This window comes from Podarcis erhardii (assembly GCF_964252035.2).
Source record: "Podarcis erhardii genome assembly, chromosome: 4".
Taxonomy (NCBI): domain Eukaryota; kingdom Metazoa; phylum Chordata; class Lepidosauria; order Squamata; family Lacertidae; genus Podarcis; species Podarcis erhardii.
Window position 1 is genome coordinate 71,225,467 of NC_138508.1, and position 26,993 is coordinate 71,252,459.

At 41.9% G+C, this 26,993-nt stretch overlaps 1 protein-coding gene across 4 annotated transcripts in view; it reads right to left on the reverse strand.

The window, feature by feature from the left end:
- STS (steroid sulfatase) overlaps positions 1–23,078 on the reverse strand; it is an 85,893-nt gene extending 62,815 nt beyond the window's left edge. The window contains exons 1-5 of one of the 4 annotated variants that reach the window (XM_081858718.1): positions 22,983–23,078; positions 9,425–9,607; positions 7,325–7,446; positions 6,813–6,935; positions 3,528–3,951 (exon numbers count right to left, since the gene is read on the reverse strand). In XM_081858718.1, coding sequence (XP_081714844.1) covers positions 3,528–3,951; positions 6,813–6,935; positions 7,325–7,446; positions 9,425–9,570 — 815 coding nt within the window. In that variant the 5' untranslated portion in view covers positions 9,571–9,607; positions 22,983–23,078. Of the gene's footprint in view, positions 1–3,527; positions 3,952–6,812; positions 6,936–7,324; positions 7,447–9,424; positions 9,611–14,963; positions 15,100–22,979 lie in introns of those variants that run through there. The other 3 variants (XM_081858720.1, XM_081858719.1, XM_081858721.1) reach the window with 3 other exon arrangements.
- Between the last annotated feature and the right edge of the window lie 3,915 nt (positions 23,079–26,993).

The window sequence follows — 26,993 nt, forward strand, 5'->3', positions numbered from 1 at the left end:
GATATGGGACTTGCCAGGTTCCAATAATGCCCTCTCTGCATACCTATGTACTCATTTTGCATTCTTTAATTATGGAATTGCTTGTTATATACTATTATTTTTAAAAGCTCATACCTCAAAAAGAAACGCTTTATGGCCTTCTCACTAGTAAACTACATATACTTGTAAGCAGTGCTATTTTTCTAGAAAAAGAGGCACCGGAATTCAAAATGGACGCCTCCTTTGTTCTCCTACAATGGCAATGGCGCCCACCTGAGAGGAGTTCTGGCAGGTTCCGGCCAGTGGCGTAGCGTGGGGGGTGCAGGGGGGCCGGCCGCACCGGGCGCAACATCTGGGGGGGGCCGCGTTCACCGCCTCCGGAGTCGCCGAAGAGCCTCGAGCGCAGGCTGTAGCAGAGCCCCATGTCTCGCGGAACCGACGAGCTGTGCGCGCGTCCAGGCTGAAGGCGTCCGGCAGGCAGTGGCTCTCAGCGCTCGCCGCGGTCCCCGCGCATCAGGGCCATGGAGGGCGCGCCAGGCGGCCCCTCCTCACAGCCCCGCCGCCGCTGCTGCAGCAGCTGCTGGGCCATGTCGCATTTTCCTCGCCTCTCTGCCCTCCTCCTCCTCCAGGCAAGCGGCGTTGTTTGGGCGGCAGCGCCAGCGGCAACTCACCTCAGATCACCTGACACGGACCCGCCGCCGCCGTGGCTACCTTACTGTAAATACCCCAGCCCAGGCAGCAGCAAGAAGAAGCTGGCAGCGGCAGCAGGTTAGGGGTTAGGGGCGCAAATTACTTGCCTTGCCCCGGGTGCTGACAACCCACGCTACGCCGCTGGTTCCGGCTGAAAAAAATGCCCTGCTTGTAACTATAAAACTGAAAAGTGTGCCATTTAAACAAAATATTATTTAAGCCAAAGAGAGTTTGATGTTGGTACAGCTCCCATTTTATAGCTTTAAGTGTGTCATATCAAAATGGCATTTAAAAGTAGGACTAAATTTAAACATGAGTGTAAAATAAAAACCTGAAGTGTCAGGAACAAATAAAGGCTGAGTTTTACTATCTTGTTCAAATATAGAATAGAAATGAGAAGAGCTTGGCTTCCATTCAAAGGTTAAAATTTATATATTTTTAAACAAAATAATTGTATGTCTCAGTTATCTATTCCTATGCAGAGTCATTTTTCTATGCCCTCAAACAGCTACATACATTTTTGACATTTACTTTTTCATCCCTATTTCACAGCCTTAAATCTTCAGATATACAGCATCAGAGAATGATATATGCTTTGCTATCCATGAGACTATAAACAGGCTTTGTCAGTCTCAAGCAAATGTCCAACTTTTCTTCTTCTTGCAAATGCACACACTCTCCATTCTCTATTATCCCAAATATAAAACAAACGTTTCACTCATAATTCTTGTGGGCTACCCCACAGACAGTTTTCTAAGCTTTTGCCACACAAAATTTCAGAGAAATCAGAAGCTTCACCAATTTTTAAAAGAAAAGTGCTTAAGAAGCATTCTTTTTTTCTATTTAGAGTTAGGTGAATGTGATTTTGTTTCTTTTTCTCCAACAGTAGTGGCTCCTCATCCCAGTGCAGAAATGCACTGAGAAAACAATAGCTTCTAGACTAATTCGAAAGAAGTAAATTCCCTTTAAAAGTGGTAACATCTCCTAAAGACTGCTCTAGTAAGGCATGAGTGTCAAATGCACTGACTATAGTGTTAATTAAAATAATTAACACATGAGGGCTGCTGTCTTTACACCATTAACCACTTGTAAATTGAAATTAATGTGCTATATAGATGGAAAATAATAAGTTCTGTTGGATATAACTGGGACTCATGTATATCTCCTTTGTCTTCCTTTTTAGAGAGGTGCTCACTTTAGCAAAATGCATCTTCACCATGCTAGTTTCTAGCAACCAGCCCAGCTTGGGGCCATACCTGGAGTATATGCTTTGCATGCAGAAGACCCCCAGGTTCAATGCCTAGCAAAACAGGTGATACAAAAGACCAGCCATGGTGAATGAGACTGGGTGCAGCAGTGCTGCTGCTTCCAGGACTGGGATGGCAAGTCAGGGTGGTGGTGAAGACATAGGAGATTTAGGTTGATGACTGTGGACACAAATGTGTAGGTAGAAGACAGGTAGAAGACACCTCCCAGAAACCCAGAGCTGGGAAGTCAAATCCCAGAAGTCCTTTCCTCTAATTGCAGATGTGTGAGGGTTGACTGTGGTTCTGCAGTACAGAGGGGAAAGTACTCTGCACATGCTCAGAGGCACCTCATTGGTTTTTTTCAGTGCCAGAGTCAACACCAAGATATCAAACACAACTTCCAGGGTGGAATGCTATTCCAAATTATAGTTTTCTGGCAGAGTAGAATGCAACACTTACTTCCTAGACAAGGCATAGGCAAACTCAGCCCTCCAGATGTTTCGGGACTACAACTCCCATCACTGGTCCTCCCGACCACTGGTCCTGTTAGCTAGAGATGATGGGAGTTGTAGTCTCCAAACATCTGGAGGGCCAAGTTTGCCTACGCCTGTCCTAGACCTCTTTTCCTTGCATAAATAAAAATGACAAGCCTACTGGGGACCCACACCTGTATATCTAAACATGGGGTTGCTCCTCCTCAGGGTATCTCCCTTCATATTGCATTCCCATGAAATTTTGGAGGAAGTCTGGGTTGGCCCTCAAAGTCAAATTAACAAATTAACATTAGCAACACTTCCAATTATGAAAGGAAGAGTGAGCACAAGAGACCACATGATCCTTACCCACCCTCCTGAGCCACTGCCAACCTAGTGCTCTCCTCACCACTTCACTAAACCATCCTGGTCCAGGCAAGCAGCAGAACCTCCACAGCTGTGAGGGTAGCACCCACCCAGCCCCCAACTCATGCACTGTGACTACAAAAGACCTCTGCTGGAGAACATGGACAGCTGCTGACAGTCAAGAGTGGACAATATTTGGCTAGGTGGACAAATAGATTAGCATACAATACATCTTTCTATATTATATAGAGCAAGCTGCAAAATTTGTGAGTCACCACCATTAACCCTAACTACCAGCCATGTGCTGAGGCCTGCATTTGTGGTGTTACACAGACAGCAGATCCAGGAGATTTTCTGTGTCCCTGGTAAGCTGATGGCTGCCATTTGACTTCATGACAACAAGCTGAGCAGCGATCCTGAGCTGTAGAATGTGTAGGCAGGGCCTAGAGATCAGAGCAGGAATTCAAGGAAAGGACTGGGACTTTGGACAGTAGTTTGTAGGCAGGATGGGGAGAGAAGAGTAAGAATTCATGCAAGGAGCTGAACCTCAGAGATTTCTAAATGAACACAGATGAAGTTCTGGGCTGAATTAGAGGGTGTCTACAAATATATGGCTCTTTCCTGTCTTCACGCTCAATTTGTTACCTTTCAACAATAATGCCACAAAGGGATGGGAAATGAGTAGTGCTTTGTTCACCTGCCAAATCACAGGCACCTCTGTAAACAAGCCATCACTCTGAAATTCGAACACTTTAAAAATGAACACCCTTACCTTCCTATGAATCTTTTGGCTTCCTCTGTGAATCTCTGAGTGAGGTTCTCATAGTTCCAGGGTTGCTGGATAATACTGTGATTTCGCATCAAGAAGCAGTTAAGATTCCGGAAGTTATAAAAGAAGAGCAGCAAAACTCCAACTATCACTGCAGCTATTAAGAAGAAGTAGCCCAGTACTCTGCAGGGAACTCTAACAAGGCCAATGTAATTCAGTATCGCCAAAGAGATCAGAGCAATTGCCATGGTCTGGAGCGCTGCACGAGTGTGCATCTTCAGTCCAGCACTAAACACGCTTCCGTGACCAGGTTTACAGTCCCTAAGATTGTTCACAGGCACCCCGTAGAAGTAATCAAATCCATGATTTAAAGGGTGGTGGCAGAAGTCATCACTGCTGTTGCAATTAACCCCCAGATGCCATTTTCCTAAATGCAGGGGAAACACACATATTTCAAACAGATATTTAAATAAAATGTAGACTTGTATCTTTTCCACTGTATGTATATATCTATACAATTGGTACACCTCCTTCCTCTTTTGCGAAAATTTTGTGCAATTTTTGCCTCGGTCCAGTATACCTGAAGGAGCGTCTCCACCCCCATCGTTCTGCCCGGACACTGAGGTCCAGCACCAAGGGCCTTCTGGTGGTTCCCTCACTGCGACAAGCCAAGTTACAGGGAACCAGGCAGAGGGCCTTCTCGGTAGTGGCACCCGCCCTGTGGAACGCCCTCCCACAGATGTCAAACTACCAAACTTTTAGAAGACATCTGAAGGCAGCCCTCTTTAGGGAAGCTTTTAATGTTTAACAGACTACTGTATTTTAATACTTTGTTGGGAGCCGCCCAGAGTGGCTGGGGAAGCCCAGCCAGATGGGCGGGGTATAAATAAATAATAATAATAATGCTTCTTTTGTGCAAATTTTCATCACTCTACTGGACATTGCAGAGCTGCTATGCTCAAGTCCTGCTTCCCAGCTTCCCACAGGCATCTGGTTTGCCACTGTGAGAACAGGTTGATGAGCTAGATCGCTTTGGCCTGATTCAGCAGGGCTCTTCTCACGCTCCTGTTCTTTGTTCTTATTCTTCAGAGAATGTTCCATTTCTTACGATTAATTTGGAATTTCACAGGGTGTCAGGCAGAGCGGTAAGGCCTCATATCATCAAAGTGCAGCACTATATCAACATTACATTTAAAGTTAAAATGACTGCTTTTGTGCGAGTAAATTTAAAGCCGGCTAGATGGCAAGGTGAGTTGTAAGCTGCTTCCATGAATAAGTTAATTGAAGTGAATGTAGATGACTGTAATAATGAAATTAACAGAGCTTTCAAGATCCGTACTATAGTTTTCCCATCAAGAAAGCACACATGATTTAATAACCCAAGGACAACTAGAGCATTACATCTATTTAGCTTCCAGAGAGTAAATTAGAATATTCTGGGGAAAATTCGACTTGTAGTACAGCACCCTACAGAACATCATAGGGCAGTTATCAAAAATGAGCATTTCCTGCTGTTTCCCTTATACAGTGGAATGCCCTTCCATCTTCCATATGTGATACATTTGGGTTCTATGGGCTGCAATCAAGCTGTGTGTATATGTGTATATTACAATTAGTTGCTTCTGAAATCTTGTAAAGGCATACATTTTGCCCAGGCTTTCGCTGACCCACTAGATCAGACCCTCTGTATGCATTATTTTTCTTTGTTTTTATACTACTGTTTTACTGCTTTTATGCTGCACATTTGTTTTAATGATATTGGGTTTTTCATGTTGCATACTGAGTAGGGATTTTAAAACATTGAGCAGTTTGTAAATGCTTTAGAAAAGATTCATAAATAAAATAGGATAAATTACAGATATTTATCTAATAATGTAGCAAGAAACAACCATTCTTTTAATCTTGCTATTATTATTCTCTGGTTCTTCTGTTTTATTTTTATGTGAGCGATCAATGTTTTATTGTTGTCATGTTGACTGAGAGGTATGTTAGCCAGGCTAAAGGCCTACTGTTTGGAGAGCAATGTATAAACTCTTCAAATGAAAAAAAAAAAGCAAACAAATAATATGGGATCTTGAAACAGTGACTCAAGATTAGGGCTACAAACATATGGATCAAATACCTTTATATCTGCAACGCTCTCCCCCCCCCCAACTTTTTATTCCATGACCATAATATCCATGGAAACTGCAGAATGTGTTCAGCATCTCGTTTTCAGGAATTGCACTTTTGAATTGACAAGCGAATGCAAAGGCTATCAATTGTTTTCAGTGAACATTCTCATTTTTAAATTTGTGCCTAGTTTCCTCAAAAGCATTTGGAAATGCAGATGCCATTATTTTGTTTTTATTTTTACCCTTATGGTGGAAAGTAAATCAGGTTGGATAAGTTAGGCCAGTATTTTTGGTTGCTAATGTATCTGATGCTACAAAAGGGGGCACAGCCACTAGGTGGGTTTGTCGTCCCCCTGAATGTTCTGTTTCCCGTTAAGCTTAGTTTTGGCTTAGATATTTCTCATCACTGATCACAGTGGGGTGTGATGCTTCTTATCTTCTTTTCAGATGAACTATAACCATCTCACAGATCTAATGCTGCCATTTCCTGTTTAGGCAAGGTGTGGGGCTGCTGTTACTACTAATGGCTAAGGTAAAGGTAAAGGACCCCTGACAGTTAAGTCCAGTCAGGAATGACACTGGGGTTGCGTGCTCATCTCACTCTATATGCCGAGGGAGTCGGCCTTTATCAACAGACAGTTTTTCCGGGTCATGTAGCCAGCATGACTAAGCCGCTTCTGGCAAAACCAGAGCAGTGCATGGAAATACCATTTACCTTCCCGCCGGAGCGGTACCTATTTATCTACTTGCACTTTTTTTGGCGTGCTTTCAAACTGCTAGGTTGACAGGAGCTGGGACTGAGCAATGGGAGCTCACCCCGGCATGGGGATTCGAACCGCTGACCTTCTGATCGGCAAGCCCAAGAGGCTCAGTGGTTTAGACCACAGTGCCACCCACGTCCCTACACTAATGGCTAACCTCACCCCAAAGAATTGTCTCCTGCATTGAAAAGTCATTTTCAAAAAAAAGTTATTTCAGAAAGTCTCAGTGACTGTATTTTATTGTTTGGAATTGCTGTAGGCATTTCCAGGTTTTTTTCTTTCTTAATTGCTTCATTTACTTAGTTGATAGCCCATCTTTAACATGTAGATTGCTTTGAGGGACAAGTCTGGGTCAGAAAGGATATAAATTTCTTAAGACCAATAGATAAAGGAAGCATGTTAATCAGCCATACCTATGAGAGCTGTAGAATAACCCCTCTGCTGGAGAAGTTTAGCAAATGTTATTTCTTCCATAGGGAGTCCACCAGAAGAAGCAGAAAACAAGAAGACCCCAACTTTGTGCAGGCTAGCCATTCCTGAAGGAATCAAAAATTAATTTCAAATAGGAGGCAAACCAGTTTTCATTAGCACACACTTTAAGTGATATATAACGCTGGTCATAGTCAGATGAGGAGACGCACTGAAACCAATGAATGCATGTCTAAGGTAAAAATAAAGGACCCCTGAATGGTTAAGTCCAGGCAAAGAGCCCTGCAGATCCCCCAAGGGACTGATCATCAGACTCCACAGCTATGCCAGCCTAGAGCTGGTGTGGTGGACAAGTTAAGATGCCCTTGCCTTCTGTGTTGGCCAAGTCCCAGCAGTACAAGGGGTGCAGTGGTGGGTCTTCTGCTTTGTTCCTCTCCATGCCTACTTTGAATTGCTGTGCTCTGATATCTAACAATGGCGTAAAAACATCCTTTACCTGATCTGACAGAATAGCGGCCTGTCAAGAAAGATGCCCTGCTTGGGGTGCATAGTGGTGCGGCTGCTATGTGTTGAGTCAGTGTTGTTCCTTCTTTAGATAACTTGTCAATGTTAGGAGTCCTGGAGGGAAAAAAGAAGAATACAAATTCAAGGGCATGTATTCTGAACATGTAAACACGAGTGAGTTCAGACTATTTAAAGTTCTCGTTATGGCTTATAGTGCATGAGTTGGTGTCATACAAATCCAACATGAAGCCAAATTTTATGGTGAATTGAGTGCACCTTTGATCATTGGAGTTAATGCAATTAGGTGTATCTACATTTGTCTAGGGTTGCAGCCAGAGTTATAGATGGAATCTACACACATATAAAAAACACTGTGAAAATGCCTTTTTTTAAAAAAAAAATACATTTTGAATTTGGCATAGCTCACTGTCTCCATCTAGTTTCACATTTGTATATTGAACTTTACAACACACTTTTTTATTTTTTTATTTGCGGCTTTATAGCTGAGTCCATAGTCCTTTTTTCTTTTAACTTTTCAATCATCAAATCAAAATCAATACACTAAGAACCAACATGTCTGTGTTTTAATCTTGCAATCTGGTGCATGAAGTGAGTCTAAATTTTAAGGGTTATATGTTCTGAAACAAACTGTAACTCATATTTCCCAATCCATTGTATTTCTTCCTTCTAGTCTACGCTCAAATATTTGGGAGAGAAAGATGTATTTTCACGATAGTTTTGTTCTCTCAGTCTATATCTGTGTGTGCTTTGACTACTGTAATGTACATGGGGTTATCTTTGAGGACTGTTTGGAATTTCTGCATTTTGTTCAAAATCCAGCTGCTAGATTGAATATGGAAACATATTATATTGCCAGAACGTAAACAGCTGCACTGCCTTCCAATCCATTTCTGGGCATGATTCAAACTCCTAATGCTTAGAAATGTTGGTGTGAATTTTTATCTGTTTTAGAATTTTAACTCTTGCACGTTTTAATGTATTGTAAATTTTCCCTGGTTTTATCTTTTTGTCAACTGCTTTGAGCTTTTGGGTTGGTTTTTTTTTTTTGTTTTTAACAATCAAGCAGTGTATAAATTTTTATGAACAAATAAATAAAACCATGCTTACTTTTGAAGTCTAAAACAGCTTGGGGACTGGGTACCTGACAGATCACCTCCAACACAAGCCTGCCTACACACTGAGATAATATTTTGTGGCCTTTCCTCTGGTGAGATAGGTAGTATTGGGAGAATGGACCTTCTTAGTGGTGGCAGCTGTCTTGTAAGATGTGCTCACCAGGGAAGCTCACCTGGGGCCTACTCTCATGCATTTTGCAGCTAGGTAAAGCAGCTTTTTAATTGACTACATACGCTCCAACATTTCTTCAATGAAAATTGGGATTTCGTATTCCATTATTATTATTATTATTATTATTATTATTATTATTATTATTATTATTATTCCCCACCCATCTGGCTGGGTTGGCATAACCATTCTGGGCAGCTTCCTACGTATAAAAACATAATAGAACATTAAACTTTAAACAAACTTCCCTATACAGGGCTGTCTTCAGATGTCTTCTAAAGGTTGTATAGTTACTTATCTCTTTGGCTCAGGGGTCACATAACTCCATACCCTCCAACATTTCTCCGACATTTCTAAGGAAAAGCGGGACATTCTAGGATCAAATCAGAATCCAGGGTGGGTTTTATTAATTCAGGACTGTCCCTGGGATATAGGGACACTTGGAGGGTCTGTTGCTACACCTTTAAAAAAAGATTGTGCTATTTTCTGCTGCTTAGGTAGCTGCCCTTTGGATTTTTACTGTTGTTTTCTTATCAGTCGTGGCACAAGTGGGGGGGAAAGAGACATAAAGCCATCCCCTTGAGACCAGTTTCACTAATCCTTACTTGGATTAGGATGGGACTAACACCACCAATCCAGCACTTGCATGAATCAACCAAACCATGAAACATGTTTCTGTTTCCTAATACAATTGTGGTTGTGATCTTCCACAAGCTCTCTGCCCAGAACAATCTCTTTCGAAGCTAAAGCCAAATGTACATATATATCATCAAGTGTGTTGGCAAACCTTGAAGTTGTGTTTCCATAGCATCCCAGGTCTCCAATGCCAAGATCATCAGCCATGAATAATACAATATTGGGCTTTGCAATCCTTTCGTTAATAGCATTGCTTACAGGCCACAGATAAAGCATCACAGGAAGAAGGATCATCATTCTGCTGCTTTAGGGCAAGGATGCTTCAAAAAGTTACCTGTTTGATAAAAGAAATTTGTTTTATACATTTGTTGTTTATATAAAACAATATAAAATGTTGCTTTATATTTATTTTCATAATCGGCATAATGATTGACCTTGCCATTACAATGAGAACACCATGAAAAGGAAACACAGTTCTAGCAATTACTCGTGTTATTAAAGTTTAGAAGCAGCCTGTTGAGTCCGACCTTTCGCATTTTAAAACATTTTAATATATTTCCTTTCATAGTTTTGCTGAAAGAGAAAAGCTGAAATGTAGCAAACAATAGGAGTCAATCTTTCACATATTAGATGATGTTCAAGGACTTTTGAATATTTTTTTCCAAAATGTTCTTTCTTGGCAAAAAAAAATTCTGTGGAATTACCATCTGACATAAAGTAGTATTAAGGTATATTCACATTTTCCATCTAGGCGAAGGTGAGGACATGATTTTAGGATACCTAAAGAACCCAATAGTTGTTTATGCTGGTGAAACTGACAGTCTGTTTAAGGAAGCTGAGAAGGCTGCTCCACTTCCCTGTGGGACGGTGTTGCGGGCAGGCCACATGCTCTCTCTGTGCACAGTGGAGGCTTGGAAGTGCCCCCGTATCATAGAGGGGTGCCGGCCATGTCCCGGCCCCCGGCTGACCAATCCGGTTGGCCAGGGTGGGGGGTGGCTTACAGCATTTAAGCAGCCATGTGGCCAGGGAATTTCCTCTTTTTTCCTGCTTCCGTATCAACCACCCTCCCACCCTCTTTTCATGCGTTTGACACCTTGGCCTTGCTATGGACCTCGGTTGGCCACCTGTTGAGGGGGCCTGGTAGGAATTTTTCCACTTGGCAAATTGGCACCAGCCATTTGGTTTTCGCCTACCTCGTAGCAATTGTCACAACTTTGTAAGGTTTGGCGGTTTAGGAACTGGTAAAACCTGGTTCATGGGAGGGGGGGTAGTGGCGATCGCCTACCCCTCCTCTTTAAGGGTATTCCGTTAAAGGGATCTGCGGATGTGGCTCTCATCCGAAGCCCTGGTATGGGCTAGGGCCATGCCACGACCCCAGCGGGGACCCTGGAAGAGCTCTCAGTTGATGAACATCAACAAAGCTCCCCCTACTGGTGATTGACCCTTACTGGACTACCTGCATGGCGGGCAGGAGTCAGATATAATCGGTTCAATTCCAGTGCCTAAGCCAATACCACTCACATTCTGTAACCAATAAAGTTGTGGCCTTAATTCACCCATTAACCTAAAATACTGGTGTCCATGTGTTTTATTATTCAGCAGATGGGGGGAGGTCTCGGGGCCTTAACACGCAAGGCATTGCCCAAGCCCAAAGTAGTGCACTCCAAACTAGTGAACAAACAGCTTCTTGAGAGCTCCATAAAATTGTGAAACCCCAAACACAGGAGCGGGAGATGAAGACCTAAACAGACCATTCTCTTGGAGTGGAAGAGTAGGGAGCACATGGCAGTCGAAAAAACTTACACTGTGCACTGAACTTGTACTAAAGATGTGATCGGGGTCACATATGTGAGACATACAGAGGGCTTGCAAAATTAAACAGAGAGGCATCAAGGGGGAAAAAACCTACATGTGTCAGCTTCCATGTGAACTGGGCTCCACTTACAGTATATAGCATTTCAGATCACATGAAAGTTTATGTGCCTACAGCTGTATGCTTGTGCTTCGAGCCCCAAAACCCATCCCCGATGGAAATAAAGACATAGTGGAGCCAGAATTTAGTTTAAATGTTAATGGGCATATTTTGGCCACAACTTTATTAAAATATACAGATGTGACTGGTATTGGCTTAGGCACTGGTATCAAACTATATCTGGCTCCTGCCCCACCCTGAAGAAGGCCTGGTAGGGTAGATAACCAGCTGGGGGATCTCCGTCAGTGTATATTGACTGGTGCTCACCCCTGGGGGTCCTGGCATGATCCTAGCCCCTCTCCGGGCTACGGACGAGATCCAGACCCCCAGATTCCTTAACGGAATATCTTATTCATTGGACGGGCAGGTGATGGCCACACCTCCCCTCCCCACATTCCCCTAAACCAATGCCTAACCACCAAACCTTACAACGTTGTGACAATTGCTAGGAGGTAGGCAAAAACCAAGTGGCCACAGCCAATCTGCCACTTTGGAAAAAATTCCTACCCAGCCCCCATTCCAAAATAGGCGACCAACTGAAGTCCAAAGCAAGGCCAAACACGACCTAATTAACGGGTGGGCGGGCGGGTGTTTGGCAGCGTGAAGCAAAAGGAGGTCCCTACATCACGCTGACAAATAAATATCCCCAACTCCCAACCTTGCCACGCTGCTGATTGGCTGAAGGCCACTGGCATAACTGTGGCACCACCGATTTCGAGTGGAGCAAGCCCCACCCACAAGCCAGTTAGGGAAGAGTTTCAGGGCCGAGCACAACATGGACCCTCTGTTAGGAGGATCCAACTTGCAGATTTTCCCTAGTCAAACATCCATGCATAAATTCAGGCTGAAGCAAGGGAGGCACACGATAGATGGATAGCATAATAAACAAACACCTGAAGGGGGTTCAAGTTTGGGTGTGTGTTTGTGCCTGAAGAAAGGGGATGAAAAGCTTGAAATGCTCTTGGCAGTGAATGTTGATTCAGCAAGAAGCAATTGCTTCATCTCCCTTTTCATTTCATATTTTCTGGGGAAGAAAACTGCAGTCCTGAAGACCAGCCAGATCTTTTGAAGAGTACAGTTTGCACAGTACTGCACAATGTTCCATAACAATAAACCAATGTGCATGCTTGATGACAGCAAAGAATGCCTCTGTTTGAGAAGCACAATATTCCTCGTAGGTGTCACTGTGTCAGCCTCAAGGAAAAGGGTTTGCCAGTCTAATTAAAAATAATTGACGTCTGCCACACTCTAAGCAAAATGAAACATTCACAAGCAAGCAAAAGCATTAGCTGCTATCTTATCCTGTAACAAAACCAACTAAGTGTTCAGCTTCACTTTTAGTGTAAGACTTTCACCAGAAGCAATGCCCTTTTCTGGTGGTGGACAGGATTCCCAGTTTTAATAAAATGTTATGGGGGAGAGGAGAATGCCACAGCTGAAGGCAGACTATGCTGCTGTTTCACACATGTGTCAGCGCATGGGATATCTATTCTTTGTAGTACTATCCCACCATTCAGGTTTAGGCGTGCATGAACACATAGAAGGGATAATTGTGTGGGTCTTTTTTCATGCAATATGGACCCTGCAGAGAAGGGATGCAGCGAAGGAAGTTGCCAATCAATTGGGAAAGAGCCATATGGTCTGTCCTGTTCATGTGGTTGCATAACATTATTCACGCAGCATCCCTGCAAAGCAGGATCATATTATTCAAATATGGTTCCCATGATATTCAATATTTTTCTAAAGCTTTTTGTTGTTGTTATGCAAAGCTTGAGTTTTCTCCAAGCCTGTTGCTATCTCTCCCTTGTGTGTAGATGTTGGCTTGATAAGGATCAGTACTCAGAGAATGGGTCTGCTATTAGTATAAAGGATATTGATATCCCAAACAGATTTATGAGCCCAGGGATAAGGGCAGGAGCGATCAATGTTATTGCAAACTGTTGAATATGCATTTGACATCGGAGATAGTAAACCTGCTTTCAAATGAATCTGTATAGTCCCAGCATCAGTTACTGAAATACTCCCATTGATAGAAACCACCCTTGAGCCAACAGAGCACAAACAATACAAGATGCTACACGGGAAATGTAATGTTCAACCAGTCTGGGAATGAACAGTATAAACCTATAATACAAAACCTTTCTCCCCTTCTCCTGTGCCTAAGAATGCTCAGAGATTGATTCCATCACACCACACTATATTATTTTTTCCTTTACAATGATCTCTCTAATATTTGCTATCTTCCCACTCCCCTCTGGTCTTCTACACAATAAATTGACACTTCATTAGTATCTGCAATCCTGTACACATACTTTCACAGGCTGAGAAAGTAGTAAGCTCAGTTTTCTCACCTATTAGCTGCTTGTCATCACTTGATCATTCCAGAAACACATAGCAGATGCAGCCCACTTTGTTTTGAAGAACCTTCAAATCCATTTTCACTCCCTAACACATTTTTCAAAGCAATGAATAACTGCCTGATTTTTACAATGTTTCTTTAATTCAATATTCCGCGGAAGTGTTTTAGATGTGTTTCTCCTGGCTTTCTTGTTTAGCATGTAAGATGTTATTACTAAGAGAATCAATATTCAGAGGAATGCATCAACATATAAATACAGAAGGAACCGTGAGAAATTAATTGGTTCAAGGAGTTATCAAGAGTATCTAGGAAAGGCAAGTATTAAACTTGTCAGATTTGACAAAATAAAATATTCCATACTACACTAGGAGCGCCTATAACTAACAATCACATATAATTAATTTTTGAATTTAAAAATGTACATGGAGTGACAGGGAGTGAATAAGAATTGGGCCACACACCCAACAATGGCCATTTGTGTGTTTGAACAAATATGCTTATTATGTTCTGCCCATTGGGAAATGTGAAGCTAGGTTCTGGGTATCCTGTTATTTCGGTAGTTCATTTTATTATTTTTGTGGGGTGGTGAAGAAAGCAATTAGAAGACTGTCTCCCATACATGATCTGTGGCAGGATCCCTGAGACATCTGGCCGTGCTGTAACTCAAAGTCACCTCAGATGCCAATCACATGACACAGATAGCATTATGGGGCAGGATGTAGGAGGGACCATTCTCTCACTGGTCTACTCCTTCAAGATTCACATGTGGCTTCAACCAATGTCATCACCATAATACAAACACAGCTTTTTTCTTTTCCTGATAGAGAAGGAATTGGGGCAAAACCATGTTAGAGGGGAGTGATGTGAGCATCTCCTTCCACAGGAGGCCACACTGAGGTAAGCCTTGACCTATAAACATTATACTCAGGGAAGCATGGAGCACATTGCAATATAAGCTAACACATGTAGAAAGAATTCGGGTGAGTGTACATTTGTGTATGTGTTTTAATCCATCCCACAAAACAAATGAGCATCAGCAATTTTTCAAAATACCTGTACATTGTCACTTCTCTCTGAACTGAGTCGAAAAGATCAGATCAGCCAGTGTCAGGGATAGCTGTTGGACTACAATTCCCATCAACACCAGCCAGCATGGCCAAAAGTCATGGAAAGTGGGGATTGTAGTCTAACATCTGGAGAGCAGCATGTTACCCACTCCTAGTGTATGTGAACACTTCAGTAAGTCTTGGCTGAGAAGGAGCCGATTTCATTCACTTTGTGGCTCTGGTGAGCATAGAGTGTAGGGATGGTAAACATTCAATCCTTCAGAATTCTAGAATAGGAGCTGAACAATCCTACCTTTAGAAGACTCTGTCCGTATCCGGCATGTCATCCAGTCCTAAAAATACTATGGGCAGGACAGAGTTTAAATTCTGGATATAGCCAATCTCTGAGCTTATCCTCACAGTCTCTACCCTTGTAAGAGACTGCCTGCTGCTCTCTTCTCCAATGTAATTTCCTCAGCTTCTGGCTGAAATTAATAACCTCCTTATTCTGGCCCTGCCCTATTCCTCCGGGCTGTTGGCCACCTCTCACTCATGACAGTCTGGTTCCAGTGTCTGAATATAAGGTTTGGAAACTAGCCTTGAGAATCCTAAGAGTGCTTATGTCAGGCTTGTGACTGCTAAAGGACAGAATTCCATGATAAAAGAAGAATCTTATGAAAATACTAAATTACTCTTAGGGAAAAGGAGAAGAATCCATGATGGAGAAGTCAAATGAAATTCCATGCACCTACTGAACTTCCAGGCTATATGGAATGTCTTAGATCTGATTTACAGTTGTACAACAACACATTGTGGTATCAAGAGAGACAAGAGTGAACATTTATTATATAAATAAATCAAAAAATGCTCATTTAATCAGATATATGGAGCAGCCTCAGATTTTATATCTTCCCCAACCTTGTTTGAACTAAAACTGCCACCATCCCTGTCTATTGCTTTTGTGGGTGAGGCTGATGGAAGTTGTCCAAAGTACTTTGAGAGCACCAGCTTGGGAAAGGCAGATTTACATGAATAACAAGGGACTCATACTACTTTGACATCCTGGGAATTTTAATGTCTTAAACAACTTCACCAAAGTAGATGGGCATATAGTCAAAGCAATGGCATAATTGTAGAATAATACAGAATATTGTAATCTGTCTAGACATTTAATGTTTGCATGCTTCCATTAAAGGAGATGCATCATTAATTCAAGACACAAGTGGACATGTTTTGCTGGTGCACCACTTTGATTCAAAATGCAAAAGAAACAAAACCAACAAAAACCTGTTTGCGGAAAACACCAAATACATTAATCCAAGTATGTTTATTTGCAGTGCAAATTAGTCCTGGGTTGAAAAACTGGAGACTCAACCTCTGCCTTACACAAGCAAAGAATCACTCGTTGTGTTGCCCAAATAAAATGTGAATTTGATATTCATCAAAGCACAATTTAATTAAAAGTCCTGTTAATATCCTGGTACTACAAACAAAGCTACCAAAAGAATGTTTCAGTAGACAGTATGAAGCCCAATTAACATAGACACTATTAATTACCTGTGAACTACAGCAATAATTACATATATACATTAGGAAAGAGATTGTGGCTGTTTTATATTATGGAAAATATCCAAGGAAGAAATCGTTGTCAGCTTTTAAACCAATCTTTAATTAAGCAAATGTTAAACTACCTAAGACATACATATTTCAACTTGCCAATTGCAAAGAGCTCAACAAAACTGTGGGTAGAAAGAATTTCAAAACAACAACACCAATAACAACACATTTAATTTCTTAGTCACTTGTTACAAAATTTTAAGAGCATGAAGTATAACAGATATAAGGAACATTTAAAGGTTATGAAGCAGAATTGTAAATCTCTATTATTGTTGTTGTTGTTGTTATTTTCATGTGTATAATGACTGTCTGCTAAAACACAATAAACTGACTTAACCTGTCCTGCCAATATTGCTCAACTACAACTCCCATACTCGCAGCAAGCATAGCTAATGGCTAGGAATGTTGGGAGTTGAAATTCAGCCATATTGTAAAATTGTTCTATTACCTAGGACTTGCCTGGATATTTAAACTAGGGATTTGGTACCCACTCTGCCCAACCCACCCCCAACCCTCAGATGGCAGCATTGCTTTTTGGAAATTAAGTTTGAAAGCAGTGATCCTTGTTGGTTGTGACTAACTTAAGCCCCTTGAGATTAGAATACACACACTGGGCTGAATCCAATCATGACTGACAAGACCCATTGCTTTCAGTGGATCTACGCTGGGCGTGAATGGACCCAACCCATTTAAGATCACAATCCTATACATGCCTGCTCAGATGTAAATCCTCTTGAATTCAGTGTGGCTTTCTCTGGAGATAAGTACAGGTGTGCCGTCCCTATCCCTCCCCCCCCACTTACACACGACCGACTTGCGTATGACCACATATATGTGCTGTGCCATGAAATAATTTAATCATTCAATTCCCCTCCCCCCAAATGGTGGGAGAGAGCTGAAGAGTCCTCATGGCTCATGAGTAGACCCTCCATGGAGCCCAAAGAGGACATCAGTGAGGGTGAAGGGAGCTCCAAAGAGACTAGAAGCACAGTGGGGCTTTACTTAGGCTGCTCAGCCTCTCTCCCTAACAGCAGCCTCCCACTTTCCCATGCATCCTCCAGCCTTCTGCCAGCCTCAGAGCTTCAATTCTAGTTGCGGATATTAATGGATGCTGTATTTTTGCTATGGATTGAAGATAGAACAACAGCTGGGGTGTTTAAAGCATGTTTAGAGTGTCCTCCCCACATTTTGCAATTTTAGTTATGAGCACAGGGGCCTGGAACGTAACCCCCGTGTAACTTGGGGGGGGGGTGCCTGTATATGCAGGATTGCCACCTAAATGAACTCCATATTCCCGAGTTATAGAACCATAGCTGTCAACCTTCCCTTTTTTTGAGGGAAATTCCCTTATTCCAGCGCTGTTTCCCGCTGCTATCCTGGATTGTTAGATATCCCGTAGACTGTCCCCGGGACAGGTGAGGTTGCTGATTCCTTATTTTCAAGGCTGCTGATCCCTTATTTTCAAATCTGAAAGTTGACAGCTATGTATAGAACACTGGGGAAAAAATGAATTCATAGGCTTACTCTCTTATTTATGAATAATAAAACGACTGAATATGTTTAACTAGGCAAACTATTAAGTAAATAAAAATGAAAACATAATAGGATTAGGAAAAGAAACCCAAGAATTAAAGTATTAAGGTCTTTAAGATAATAAATAAGTTCCATAAGTAAAGAATCAGAAGAAAGGCCAAATAGGTCTTACAAAGCCTGAAAGGAATAAGCCATAATAAAACATATTAAAAACAAAACAAAATCAATTCTATCTAGAAATGAACAATATCTTTATGGTATTAAGATTTACATATTTCTTTGGAAGATTCAAGAGCGAAAATGCATTGCTTCACTTCTCTCATTAAGAAGTTTGACAGAGTCAACAGAGAGTTTTATCAGTTCTTTATGACACAAATAGGCCTTTACGTATATTGAAATGATAGTTCAGAAATAGTAAGGGGGAAAATTGGCTATGGTGCCACTGTGAATGAATGTATGTTTGAGAGAGGGATTAATTGGAAGCCAGCCACAGGCAGCAAAATATCGGGGTGGTGGGTGGGGTGGCATCCTCATTGAAAATTTGGGGGGCGCTCAGCTCCTCACCCCCCCCCCATGGCACCTATTTTGATTAGTGTCATTCTAGATACATCCTAGAGCTGTTGTTGCTGCTGGTTTTACTACTACTATAACAACAACAACAACAACAACAACAACAACAACAACAACAAGGTTAACCAATTTTTGTAATTTTATGTTGTGAACCACCCTGGGATCTATGGGTATAGGGTGCCATACAAATTTAATAAATAATAATCAAAATAAAAAATAATAATAAACAAAACCAAGTAATATACAGTGGTACCCTGGGTTACATACGCTTCAGGTTGCATATGCTTCAGGTTACAGACTCTGCTAACCCAGAAATAGTGCTTCAGGTTAAGAACTTTGCTTCAGGATAAGAACAGAAATCGTGTTCCGGCAGCGTGGCGGCAGCAGGAGGCCCCATTAGCTAAAGTGGTGCTTCAGGTTAAGAACAGTTTCAGGTTAAGAACAGACCTCAGGAACAAATTAAGTACGTAACCCGAGGTACCACTGTAGTCCCATTCTGAAAATACCTACATGCATTATTACCGTATTTTCCCCTCTATAACACGCAGATTTTTTCTCCTAAAAAGGAAGGGGGAATGTCTGTGCGTGTTATAGAGCGAATGTGTGGTCCCTGGAGCAGAAAAATCAGGCAAAAATCAAATCGCGCTTCACGGAGAAGGGAAACCTGAAAAGAGGAAGCGGCTGCTTTCCTGCATTCTGCCTCAGGGTCTTACTGCCCACCCTCCTCTGTTTCCTTGCTGTGTTTGCTGAAACGGAACAAAGAGCAGGGAAAGCCCCTCCCCTCCAGGCAAGCAGAGGGGAAAGTGTCGTCTCTGTGCTCCGGTACTGCTGGGTGAGAGGGAGAGAGAGGGGGGAGGGAGAGAGGGAGGGAGAGAGAGAGGGAGGGAGAGAGAGAGAGGGAGAGAGAGAGAGATGGCTGGCTTAGGTGGGGGGAAACTTTTGCCTTTCTTTCCTCCCTCCCGTTAAATCCCTCTCCTGCATTCCTCCCCTCCAGGCAAGAAGAGGGGAAAGTGTCGTCTCTGTGCTCCGGTACTGCTGGGGGAGAGGGAGAGAGAGGGGGGAGGGGGAGAGAGAGAGGGAGAGAGGGAGAGAGAGAGAGAGAGAGAGACAGAGAGAGAGAGAGAGAGAGAGAGAGAGAGAGATGGCTGGCTTGGGTGGGGGGAAACTTTTGCCTTTCTTTCCTCCCTCCCGTTAAATCCCTCTCCTGCATTCTTAGCCAGCTGCTTCTCTGCACACCCCTCTCATGTCCCTTCTTTGTTTTTCCTTCGCTCCCCACTTAAAATGTGGTTACAAAGCATAGATCCACATGGATCCTCAGGATCTTTGCATTGGGTCACCCCAAATTCACCATCAGATCACATAGCATGTCCATGGCTACAGCCTGCACCAAAAAAATCATGCACCCACTGTTGCCTGAGGCTGCAATGGTGCAAAAACGTGGTTACAAAGCATGGATCCACAGGAATTCTCAGGATTTTTGCATTGGGTCACCCCAATTTCACCATCAGATCACATGTCTGTGGCCACAGCATGAAGCACAAAAATGATACATCCACTGTTTCATTCAGAATGTTCTTTCCCTTGTTTTCCTCCTCTAAAAACGATGTGCGTGTTATGGTCAGGTGCGTGTTATAGAGCAAAAAATACGGTATGTCATTTTTGTGTCTAAGGTCTTGATTACATCATGGGAGTCACTCTCCTTCAAATGGCAAAATGTTGGTTCCACTTTTCCCTAAAGATGATAAAATACACTGTGCTTTCTTTTAGAACTTCTTTCTCCATTTTGATGAAAGATATATGAAAGTATTTTTGGTATTTTTGCATGTGTACTAAAACATCCTCTCTCTTTTTATCTATTTATCTTTTCCTCTTCTGCTCTATTAACACATTTTATGGACAATTTCTCAATACAGTTACTTATCTTGCTTTGACCTGTAAGAGAAAGAACAGTCCAAATTCCAAAACCATGCACATAATGTAACAGTGTTAAACAGTGTTTTTTATTTCCAGTTCATGACCAGACAGCCTTGGGTAGGTCAAATTACACATTAACTTTGTTATATAACATATGTCGTCAAGGAACATTGCATATCTTAAGATATGACACAGCATATCTTAAGAAAGCACATTACAACCTACTAGCTTTCACTCTGAGGAAAATCAATCTCCAGGTAAAAATTACAAATTTCTTGAATTTAACTGTCTCACAGCAGGCAAAGGCTGTTCTTAGGAATCCCACTGCTTTTTCCATACCATCAGACTACAGTAAAAAGTTATGAAAGGGTTTTCTGCCTTTTGTAACACAAAACACACAACAAACCCAATAATGTTTTGTATTGGAATTTTCTCCGGTTACCTTATTTTGCTCTAGAACAACCAACTTGATCATGCATAATTCTGCACAAGAATGGGCTGTTAGAATCTCTTTTTATTTGGGAAAGTTACTTTGATGATCAATGCTTTTTATGATGTGACTTTTTGAAGGGAACATGGGAATTATTTCCACTTTGACACGTTACCATTAGGAAACCTTTGAAATAATTATTCTTTATTTGTTGCCCTTCACCATAAGGTCCCAGGGCAAGCCAAGGTAACTTAAAAAGTAACTTACCAATCATCATCATCATCATCATCATCGACCCTCAGATTCTAACTGCCAAAACTGAGTTTCACCACAAAATTAATGTAAAATGAAATTTTACAGGGCACATATCAGAGGCAATGCGTCTCTGAATGCCAGTCATTGAAATGAGTACAGTTAGGCCCTGCTTTTAAGCTTCTTATAGGCTTTTGGTTGGCCACTGTAACAGAGTGTTGTATTAGAAGGATCATTGCATGATCCAGCAAGCTCTTCCTACATTCTTAAATTGTTGTTTTTTTACATGCTAGCTCTCCAAACTGTTTTCATTGTCCCTTAAAGAATAAAAAGTCCAGAAACATGATTAAAATGGAAATAAAGTTATCATGTTCAAAGTTTTAATTGTTTCTTTAAAACATTTGTATTTTGCCTTGCCACAAATGGTACCCAAGACAGCAACAGAACCCCCCCCCCCAATATTTTAGCAGTATCCAAAAAACAAAAAACAAAAAAAACTTAAACCAATCCATCAAGGCCCCATTAGTTAACAATTAGCCAAATTTGGACTGAAAATGCAGCAGGTTGTAGCTTATTGACAGTTATCTCTTCACCACCCTCTTCTAAAGGCCTGATAAATTTTTATAGGACCATTCACCTTTCATGCTAGGCAGCATCGAGGCTGGGCATCAAGGCCCTGGCGGTAATTCGGCTCAGGGGCGGGGGATTGATGCCCCCCTCGCACCAACTCCCAGCCGTGTCATGCCCACCCAGCCAATCTATGCTGGCTTGGGGCATAGCCAGGAGGGCTTCCCTCTCTTGCCTCCTCACCAATCTCCCAAGCCACCCACCCTCTTTTTAAGCTTTGGTATGACACAACCTTGCTATGGAAAAATGTCAGCTGCCTTATTGGTGGGGCCGGGTAGGAATTTTCCCACTTGGCGAATTGGCACCGGCCATTGGTTTTCGCCTACCTAGCAATTGTCACAACTTTGTAAGGTTAGGCACTGGGTAAGCCTTTGTTTAAGGGAGGGGAGGTTGTAGCCTCTGCCTGCACCTCACCGATAAGGATATCCTGTCAAAGGGATCTGGGTGTGTGGATCCTGTCCAAAGCCCGAAGACGGGCTAGGGCCATGCCATGACCCCAACGGGAACCCCTTGGGGTGCCCCTTTGATGTAAGTCATAGGGCTCACCCTTCTGGTCGTTTACCCTTAGTTCAATTCCCTACAGATGGGCAAGAGTCAAGATATATCCTGGCTTCACCCAATGCCTAAGCCATACCACTCACATCTGTAACCAATAAAGTTGTGGCCTGTTTTAGACCATTAACCTAAATACGCATGTCTGTGTTATTAATCAATAGGGAACTGCGGGGCACAGGACCTTGGCACGCAACCTTATCTTATTGTTGGATGGAGAGAACGAAGGTGCCTTTGGTACATCTCTAGGAAGTAACTTCCATCGAGACACTGAGAAGGCTGTATCACTATCCCCCTCACTTTTGGCTATCCCCCTTACTTTTGATGTCAGGTGAATATTTTTTAAATGCCTCCAGTGACAACTTTAACACACCAGTAGATTTATATGGTGATTCTTCAAGCACCTGGGCCCACTCCGCTTAGGGTAGGCATCAATTGAAATGTGCCTGGAAACAAATTTATACCCAATTCAGATCTCTGAGCACTATTGCAATATGTTCAAAGCAATGATTTCTCTCTGTTGTACCCTGGCTGCCACATTCTGGACCAGGTGTGGGGAACTGTAGAAGCTTTGAAGGTAGACTCACAGAAAGCATGTTATTGTATTCTAACCGAGAGTTACTAAGGCATGGATGACTATTTTCTTTTCCCAGAAGAGGACACAGCTGGTGAATCAACAAAAGCTGATTAAAATCACACCTGGTCACGGAGACCACCTGAACAACATGGAGCAGGGTCCAGAAGCACTCCCAAACTAAAAACCCAATCCTTAAAGGGAAGAGCAAAACCCATCCAGAAGTGAAAACAAAAATCCAGAACTGTTGAACTACTTACCACCAACGCCTCTGTCTTGTTTGGGTTATGCTTCAGTTTATTTTCTCACCCAGTTCATTACTGACTCCAAATACCTGCTCAGAATGTCAGCTGCTATGCCTGGATTAGATGAAAAAGATTAACAGAGCATGGTGTTATTAGCATACTGATGACACTTCAGAATCCCATACATTTCTCCACGCAGTTTCATATAGATGCTAAATAGCTTTGGAGACAGGATGGGAAATTGTGGCATTCCATATATCAATTGCCATGAGGTATAGGAGAAGTTTCTGAGATGATAATTTGAAAACTTCCCAACAGATGGAACTACTGGAATGTACTCAGTGCTTTTCTTCTAGACATTTTTCTATGGGTTTTTATTATTATTAATGTCCAATTTAAAATAATAAACAAAACAAAAATCTAGAGATACTATTTATTACCCCAAACCTGATTTTTCACAAGCTGAAGTCTTTTACTATAATTAATCTTATTTAATTTTAGATAACTGTCTACAAATACAATTATCTAGGTGGCCTACAAAAGGATGGATCCATGATCTTTCATGGAACCTGTTCCCAAACTGTATCTGATTTGATCTGATCTGATCTGATCTAGGATTTGCAAGTTACCTGTAGGAATAGAACTAAGTGAAAGGAGGAAAAAAATAGTTTGTAAACATAAAAGCAGTGATGAATTGTATCATACATTTTTGCTTTGTAGACATCTTATGCTTGTCTATTCAAAGGTGAGTACAACAGAGTTCCATAGGACAATTAAGTATAAGAATAAAGCTGTAATCAATAACAAAATGCAATGTTTGCACAAATTCTATAAGCCATATTTTTTATACCAGTGGCTTTGGTTAGAAATGATAGTGAAGGCTGGTGCTTCTACAAACCGAGAGAAGTGGTTCCACCCCCTGCTAAGTATTAGGACACTAGTCCAAAAAGGAAGCTTACACTCAGCGGCCTATACTTGCCTCAGTTTAGCTGAGCCCTCTCTTTGAATTCTCATTGTTGCCTTGTCTGCTTAATGTTTGTCTCAGACTTTGATTCTAAGGTTCTGAACAGATTCTGACACACATGGCTTTTTCACTCATGGAAATGGTGTTATGGAATGTGTTCCCTGCTGAAATATGGGGGATCCCATCTGTAGTTGTACTCTAACAGCTTTTGAAGATGTATCTGTTTACACATGCATTTCGTGATCTCACAACCCAGGTCTCCTGTTTTAATTACAGTGTTGTTTTAATGAGTCTACATTACACAGGACTTAGGATGGCCCTGAGGAAATGAAATACAGGCTGTGCTACATCTGCACCCCTCCCTTTGTCCCGAGCGCCAACAGATTTGGAAATCTTACATAAGACTCCAGTAAGAAAGCTGAAAATTCTCCCAGTTTATTCAGAAGCTGAGATGCGCTACAACTCCCGTAGAGCCACCTGTGTCCACCTAGGAGTAAATATGGCAAAAGCTTAGATTCTACTGTAATCTCCAGACATTGTCTTTTTCTGTGGAGAGACATCACCTGCACCTACAGGATAGTAATATAAATTTGCTTTTGAGCATGAAGCTAAGAACTTTCATGGAAATTTCAGGTATGGGAAAATACTGTCAGCTGGACGCTGAGGGGTATGGATAAAGGAAATAATACTTCATCTTGAAAGTTCCTGTGTTCACCTTGACAGCTGTATCCTACTTTTGCTTATGTGCTCGAGTACTTATGGTGACTTTATTCAGAGCCTTAAGGTAGGATTGTCAAGCTTTTCTTCTTTTACAAAGACTTCATAAATTTAAGAAGAGCATGTTGGGCAAAAATTCAGCTAGTTGCTCCTACAAGTTGCACCTGCTGAATTTGTGTCATGGAGCAATTAACCTTGGCCAGAAAGGCATTTGAAATAATTCAAACGGGGGCATTTCTCCAATGATTTTAACCTCATGAATTGTACCAGATTACATGTGTTTTCCCCTCACGTTAGTGAGTGACAAGAGAAGTCACACATTGAAATTTTACCTTCTGTTCAATTCTTCTTTGGGAAAATTTCCAATGATAAGTACCTTTTAAAGCAAAATATTGTTGTTTTTATTTTATAAAAGCCTTTTATAATGCAGGCTAAAAAGCCATTCAAAAAAGCACATACTTTCTGCATGTATGGGCAAGAATTCCACCACTGCAGGCTGAACAATCTCTTGCTTTTTAAAAAGGTTACATTAATACAGTAGTACCTTGGATCCTAAACACTCTGGAACTCTGACGTTTTGGCTCCTGAACGCCGCAAACCCAGAAGTGATTGTTCCGGTTTGCAAATGTTCTTTTGTAACCTAAACGTCTAATGGGGCTTCCACAGCTTCTGATTGGCTGAAGGAGCTTCCTGCAGCCTATCAGAAGCCACAATTTGGTTTTGGAAGTTGAACAGACTTCCGGAACGGATTCCATTCGACTTCCAAGGTACGACTGTACAAAGTTACTAAATGTCTATAAATATCAATTCATTATCTTCTGATGCACCCTCCCTCTCAGCCTGCAGCCTGTCACCCAGGGTCCAACATACCCTTGGGTCACTCACAAAAGTCTCACAAGAAGAATAGTTCATGAGAACAGTGGCTATCACCTTAGGCTCTCACTCTAGACTTGCTTTTTATGGGCAGGCCCAAGGTGGATAGTACTTAGGTTGTCCACAGCTGTGTCCAATTCAGCTGCACTTTCCACACCCAGTTCCAGGTACAACAGGCTTGTTGAATTTCCCAGGGGATCCAAAGGATGGGAAGAGGGTCCCCTTCCACTCACAGTGAAGGAGTTTAAGGGAGGTCCAGAGTACTGTCTCACAGTGTATAGGACCAAGAGACATGGAGGGTGAGGGAGCTGCTCCAGTGACCTGAAACACCTATGCTATGTTTGTCTTTCTGCCAGAGAACATGCAACAGCACACTTGCAGCAAGTGCAAGCTGGTTGTCTTGCTGGAAGAGAAGGTACAGCAACTAGAGGCCTGCCTAGTCACACTTGGAGCTACAGGACAACATGCAGCATTTCTCAAGAGCTGAGCTGACTGTGATGGAACAACACCACAGATGGGGTGCCCCCTAGGGAGGAGGAGGAAAATTGCAGGAGACTAACCTCACTGGAGGAATATGATGCACAGAAGGACAGTCATGGGCCACACTTTGTCTTTGGAGCTGCAAAATCACTTCCATATCCTAGCTCCTCTGGCCCAGAATCAGTGTCCGAGGTGAGAGCATGTAAGATGAAACTGTCCAGCTCCTTTGTTATTTTTGCTATTGCTTGGAGGTCTACCTTTATATTACTGAAATATCTTTGTATGTTGTTATGTGTGTGGCTATTATGTTCTAGTCTTAATATTGCTCTTCTGTCTTTTGTAAGCCATTTTGAGCACTGTTCTTTTGCGGAAAGATGGCATACAGATAAAACAATTAGTAACCTTCCTAGCTAAACATAACCATCTGCTTATATTCTCAGTTAATCAATAATAACATACAACTTACATTTTTGTTGTGCTTTAATCTGGGTCTGCCTGTAGTGTTTTGTACCACAGTTAATCATAGCCCACGGTGAGTGAACTAAGGTTTATTATTGGATGGTATTTTAAATATATGGTGGCAGTGGAGAAATAGTATTGAATATAATAAGCAATACATAATGGTAGCTATAATAATCTTCCACATTTGGTAGCAGCATTAGTGGGATAATAAAGGGGATTGTTTACATCACATAACTTTACTAGTTGAAAGAAATAAAGAAAGGAGGCAAAGAAATGGGTTTCCTGCTTCCCCACCCCCCCAAGCCACCTTTCTGACATAAAATTGTAGAGTTGGAAGCAATCCCAAGGGTCATCTAGTCCAATCCCCTGCAGTGCAGGAAACTCATTGAAAGCATCAGTTTCAGCTCAAAGCTGATCAGGATTCCTGAACTTAGTCCGAATAATAATAATAATAATAATAATAATAATAATAATTTTATTTATACCCCGCCCTCCCCAGCCAAGACCAGGCTCAGGGCAGCTAACACTGAATA